Source organism: Xenopus laevis, chromosome 5S, assembly GCF_017654675.1.
Source record: "Xenopus laevis strain J_2021 chromosome 5S, Xenopus_laevis_v10.1, whole genome shotgun sequence".
Classification (NCBI taxonomy): Eukaryota; Metazoa; Chordata; class Amphibia; order Anura; family Pipidae; genus Xenopus; species Xenopus laevis.
The window spans coordinates 111403310-111409309 of record NC_054380.1 but is presented as its reverse complement, the minus strand read 5'-3'; the positions used below and the strand labels follow the sequence as shown (position 1 = coordinate 111409309).

Genomic DNA, 6000 nt, shown 5'->3' with positions numbered 1-6000 from the left:
AAATCCCCACATTTTTATTAGATTGACTGCTAAATTAAGTTTCATTTTCTCATCGTGTTCCTCTGTGTTTCCATTCAGTATTATACAGAAGGGGAGGGGGGAAAAATTCTGGATGTTCACAATTGCCCAAAAGAACGGTGTGAAGGATTATCTACAAGAGTAATGGTTCAAAGGCCCCAAGGGAGTTTAATGTGGAGGATTCTCGTAGGCTTCCTGTGCATGTTCTAGAACACGTACTGTAATTGTATAGGAGATGGCGTTTATAAACGTCTAACGTTTTTTTTTTTTTTTAAAAGAACTTCCCAGTTCATGCGAAGGGTATGTAGTCCAAGAATAAATCAATTAATAGGGCGCATTTTTTTTCTATGCAACGTAGGTGTATACTTTGCGATCTTCAGGCGTTCTTGCTAAATATTCTCTTTCAATAAGTCCTTCAATGCGTTTTTTAATAACAACTGGGCTTGGAAGAAATCGTGCTTTCAGCTGTTGTGTTACCTAAAATGGAAAGAAATAGAGTTAAACAAAATACAGAACCAGGTGTCACTTCAGTTTTTTTTTAATCTGCTCCTGAACAAATCAGTAGCTAACTGGCCCGTGTATAGATCCAAAACATTGGCCTCATGGGCTAATATGTGATCAGGCTGCATTAGTATGGATTAGGAAGCCCTGAGGGCTGAGAATGTGCTCTATTACTGATGGGTCTGCATGGTGCCCAGTGTGATCTAATTATTGGCCTGGGGGACCTGGCCCACCAAAAAAACTTTGTTTGACAATTTTGCTAGTACAGGTATAGGATCCGTTATGCGGAATCCAGTTATCCAGAAAGTTCTGAATTACTGTCCCCCATAGACTCCACTTTATCCAAATAATCAAACTTTTTAAAAATGATTTCCCTTTTCTCTTTAATAATAAAACAGTACCTTGTATTGTTGATCCCAACTAAGATATAATTAATCCTTATTGGAAGCAAAACCAGCCTATTGGGTTTATTTAATGCTTGCATGATTTTCTAGTGGACTTAAGGTATGAAGATCCCACTTACAGATAGATCCGTTATTAGGAAAACCTCAAGTCCAAAGCATTCTGGATCACAGGTCCTGTACCTGTACTAATATTCCACATTACATGAAGTGCCTGCCCAACATTTAGAGGCACATTTATCAAGGGTAAAATTTTGAATTCATGTGAGTTTTTTTAAAACTCCCATAAACTCAAAATTCGACCAAGTGAACCTTATTAATAAAATCTAATTTTCTCAGCGAAGACTAGTTGAATCGTTCTGAAAACTCTAATTAAATTTGATTCAAATTAGAGAAATTTTAATCAAATTTAAAAAAAACCTTTATCTGAGATTTTTTCTCAGAAAAAAACTTGAATGCCAGGAAGGCTGCAAACCACCAAATTGACCCCCCTGGACCTCTCCCATTGACTTATACAGCAATTCAGCAGGTTTAAGGTGGCGAATAGTCAAATTTGAATTCTTAAATGACCAGAGTATGATAAATCTCAGAATTTCAATTAAAACTTGAATCAAGTTTGGATAATTCACAATTTAAATTTGAGAGTTTTAACCAAATTTTTTTGAAAAAACAAATTTTCACTTCGACCCTTAATAAATCTGCCTCTTAGCCTCTCTTTTCAGTAATTCAGTCACCCAACTAAATATGCCAACTATAGGAGGCATTCTGTTAAATCCCCTACTACTATCTGGTGATAATTACAAAGTTTCAGCTGTGTTAATTTCCGTCAACCCTCATTTTACAGTTTCTCCGATTTTTCTAAGGTTTTTACAGAAAAACCCTGATTCTGCCTACCCCCGTTTTTTGTTTTCCTGGATTTTACATTTTTTCTAGTCCCTTTGAAAATGTAAAAAAAATTGGGGTTTGACTGCATTTGTAAATATGACTGCGATTGAAAGCTGTATCCATCTGTCCCTTAGCGCTGTTGGTTCTTATTTCTGAAACAATGTTGCACAGCCCAAATGCTTAAAGCTGTGAAGCAGCATGCAAGACTGACTTCTGGTACATTGTTTCAAGAATCAAAAGCAGAGAACATAAAGAAATAAACATTTTTTTAAAAAATGTTTTGTCATTAGGCAAAATTTTATTTGTGTGTTTAAATCATTTAAGTTACTCAAGATTCTATGAAAAACAAACAAAAACAAAGACAGAAAAATATTTCAAGAACAGATGTAAGAAAAGTTTTGGGAAGAAGAGGCGCATTACCTCTGCTACTAGAACATTGTGTTGCATTTTCTTTCTAGATTTCATTATCCGGACGATGGCGGCTTCTATCTCGTGCTTTCTGTCATCATCAACTTTTTGCCTGGTCTCTTTGCGTTCAGGGTCAGATTCCCCTTGTTTAGCAGCCACTGTATCAGCAGAACATAAGACAAAATATAAAGATTACTCCCCTAATGTCAAACAACTTTTTTGTAAAATAAACAGCAGTGCCAGGGTAAAGAGACATGTGGTCCGCCACCTGGAGGGAGGGGGGTGGCTTCGAGCAGTGGTCTTTAAAAATTAAAAAAAAAAAAAAGTGTAGAGAATATTTCTTTCACCAACTTGTTAAAACATTGTGGAATAATGTATTTATTATTAAGGGAAAGCCTCAAGCCCAGTGTGCACTAATTTGCTAGAATCTCCCTGGAGAAATTATTTACCTCTTTACCTTATTTTCCTTGTTGAAAATAAATACAGTTTTCTTAATCTCTGTATAGGTTTGCATTTGTTTATTAAATATTTGCACCCTTCTATTGCACAGCACTGCAGAGTATTTTGCCATTTTATAAACATGCGTTATAGAACAAGTTAGTCACTCCTTGGTAACTTTAATCGCTTATCTCTTATTTCAGGCCAGTGTTCCTCTTATTTAAAAAGTACATGGGCTGAGGCAGGTTTCTGCAGGGTAGTGTCTTCTTCATAGGTAACCCTTGTACCTCAGTCAGGCTTGGCACATGCAGAGCACAGAACTCTTCTGTAATGTGCATTACCCAAGTCTGAAAGTCTGACTAAGGTGCCAGGTATACCTGTGAGGCTGGGGAATGATGGGGGGTATACTGAATATTTACTAAGGGATGTCACAATAGATGCAGTTTAAAGGAACAGTTCAGTGTAAAAATAAAAACTGGGTAAATAGATAGGATGTGCAAAATAAAAAAACTTGTTTCTAATATAGTTAGTTAGGCAAAAATGTAATATATAAAGGCTGGAGTGACTGGATGTCTAACATAATAGCCAGAACACTACTTCCTGCTTTTCAGTTCTCTTGGTTTACACTGACTTGTTATCCTGGTTTAGGGATGCACCAAATCCATTTTCGACTCGGCCGAATGCCAGAATCGGTCAGACGAATACTGAACCGAATCCTAATTTGCATATGCAAATTGGGGGTGGGAAGGGGAAAAATTTTTACTTCCTTGTTTTGTGACAAAAAGTCACACAATTTCCCTCCCCGACCCTAATTTGAATATACAAATTAGGATTCGGATACGGTTTGGCCGAATCGGAAACCTGCTGAAAGAGGCCGAATCCCGAACCAAACACTGCATTCAGTGCATCCCTACCCTGGTTACCAGGCAGTAACCATTCATAGACTAGAGGGGTTTTTATTTTGCAAAGCCCATCAATTTACCCAGTTTATATTTTTACACTGAACAATTCCTTTAAGAACAGAAAACGATTTGAAGAAAAGTGAAAAAAAAAAAAAAAAAAGACCATTTAAAATTACATACCGGTCTGGATCTTCACTCTGTGCAATTTGGAAGTGAACTGATCATTGACTGTGAACATGTGGCCACTTTCAATCTCTTTTGATTTGGGCTCCTTTGTGAGAACACGTTGGGTGGGCTTTCCACAAGCCAGAGACTGCAATGCCCTCACCAGCTCTCGTTCTGGGATGTCAGTTTCCTGCTGTATTTCCTAGGAGAGTGAAAAACGTACAGTATTATTCTCGAGTGGAATCAGAAGCCACTATTCTTTCACCATTACCAGAAACAGGAAATTATGTACAACGGAGATTCCTTACTTCAAAGGTGTATTTTTCCCTGTTGTTGAAAAGCATCAGTATTGTCATCTGGAAGGTAGAGACTTGCAAGATGTGCTTTCGAGTGTTGGAACCAGTCACTTGGGCACCGCCAACACCAACTTCAGAGCCATCCTCCTAGTCAGGGGACCAAAGGTTTTTCATTCAGAATGACTAATGACTACTACTACTATATGGAAACTGTAGTCAGAACTAATCTTTGAGAATTTTATAGCTCTGACTGGTCCCATTACCATTTAGTAAGCTTTCCAATCCTCTTTGGTTTACCTTTTTAACGGCTCCATAAAACGTAGCATTGAGATCCGCAGACCCCATGTGGTGCTGCAATGTTAGTTGCCGACCACTGTGTTTTGCAAGATAAAACCTAAGGGCAGAATGCAAAATTTTAAAATTAAAGGTAAACTTAAGCATATTGACATACTCTAGTGGCTTCTTGACTTGCAAGTTCGCTTACAGTAAATCTAGAGCTGGAATTATACTCTCCTCCAATAATTCTATGCACCTTCTAACACAAGACAATATCACAGTGATTTTAGTTGCTGCTAGGACTGCTAATTGTAGCATAGCATTGCATTATGTAGAAGTAACAATTGCAGACTGTCTCAAAATATCACTCTGTGCGTCATGCTAAAAGTTAACTCGAAGGCGAACTTGAAGTCTTTAAGTCTTGCTTAAAGGTTTAAGAACCTTTAAGTCTTGCTGTCATATTGGAAATCATTTTATATATAACACAGTCCTGGGATGTCCTGGAAAGGAGTAAAGCCATATTGCGAAATACACCTCAAATCATTGTTAGCCCCAAATGACTTTGTAAGGGCTCAAAGATAAATGTGGGTTCAAAAACGGAAGGCGTGGTATAGATAATGCTTAAAAGTCCCACGAGTAAATTAAAATATCCTACATGCTTTTAAAAATAATATTAACATAGTCTAGAAAGTCTACATGGTTTCTGTAACATCATAAAACAGAGGCAAACATACTGCAATTAAAGGAACAGTAACACTAAAAAAAATTTGTATTAAAAAATCCATTCCCCCCCACGAATAATAGGTCTACCCTACATAAAGTTTCTTAAAATCAATACTTTATTAAAAAAAATACTGTTTGAAAACACTACTTCCTGTGTACGGCAAAACGGCGATAAGGCGACTCACTCTGCAGCTCTGCATCTTCCCCCTAACCCGACTTCTGCCAAAACCGGAAGCTAAGCGCTACAACTGTGACAGCAGCCCATTCTATTACACAGCGTACAAGCCTGATTTTGCGGGAAGTGGCAGCGACCCCCTTTTTTTCCTCAGCTTACCTCGTAGTGCAGGACTGTGGAACACTGAGCGCTGCCCCAGTGCTCTCTCCCATGCTAGCAGGCAGCTGATGACAAGCCTGAGGAAAATAAGAAGTCGGCACCTCGGCCCCGCACCCAAGCCCAGAGTCCGCATCAACTCTGACCCCAGCTCCGACAAGAGCCCTCAAAGCCCCCCGGCGGCCTAAAGTCGTGGAGTAACAGAAGACCCGGGATTGCTGGCAACAATTGCCTGCTCTTTACAGTTAGAGCCTCACGCATCAGAAGAAAAAAGCAGGACCAGAGCCGGCCATTGCCGCAATGCACAACCGTCACAACCTCGCAAAGCCAGCGCAGACATGACACTTCAACATCCTCCAGAATGCAGCTACTCACAGCCGCAATCCAGCCTCCATGTGCAGTCTGCCTCTGTTTTACTGCCTGGTGAGCGACTTTGCGCCAGCATGTTGGGCAGCTGAGGATGTTGAAGTGTCGCGAACAGTGGCTCTGCAGGTTGTGCGGTGCGGCAATGGCCGGCTCTGGTCCTACTATATTTCTTCTGATGTTTGAGGCTCTGTTTTTTGTGGCTCTAACTGTAAAGAGCAGGCGATTGTTGCCAGCAATCCCGGGTCTTCTGTTCCTCCACGACTTTAGGCCGCCGGGGGGCTTTGAGGGCT

The 6000-nt window shown here is 39.6% G+C and overlaps 1 protein-coding gene across 1 annotated transcript in view; it reads right to left on the bottom strand.

The window, feature by feature from the left end:
• Positions 1-276: 276 nt before the first annotated feature.
• cul3.S (cullin 3 S homeolog) overlaps positions 277-6000 on the bottom strand; it is a 45780-nt gene continuing 40056 nt past the window's right edge. Inside the window, 5 exon segments of the mRNA NM_001092208.1 lie at positions 277-495; positions 2226-2371; positions 3734-3920; positions 4027-4161; positions 4312-4408. Coding sequence (NP_001085677.1) covers positions 364-495; positions 2226-2371; positions 3734-3920; positions 4027-4161; positions 4312-4408 — 697 coding nt within the window. The 3' untranslated portion in view covers positions 277-363.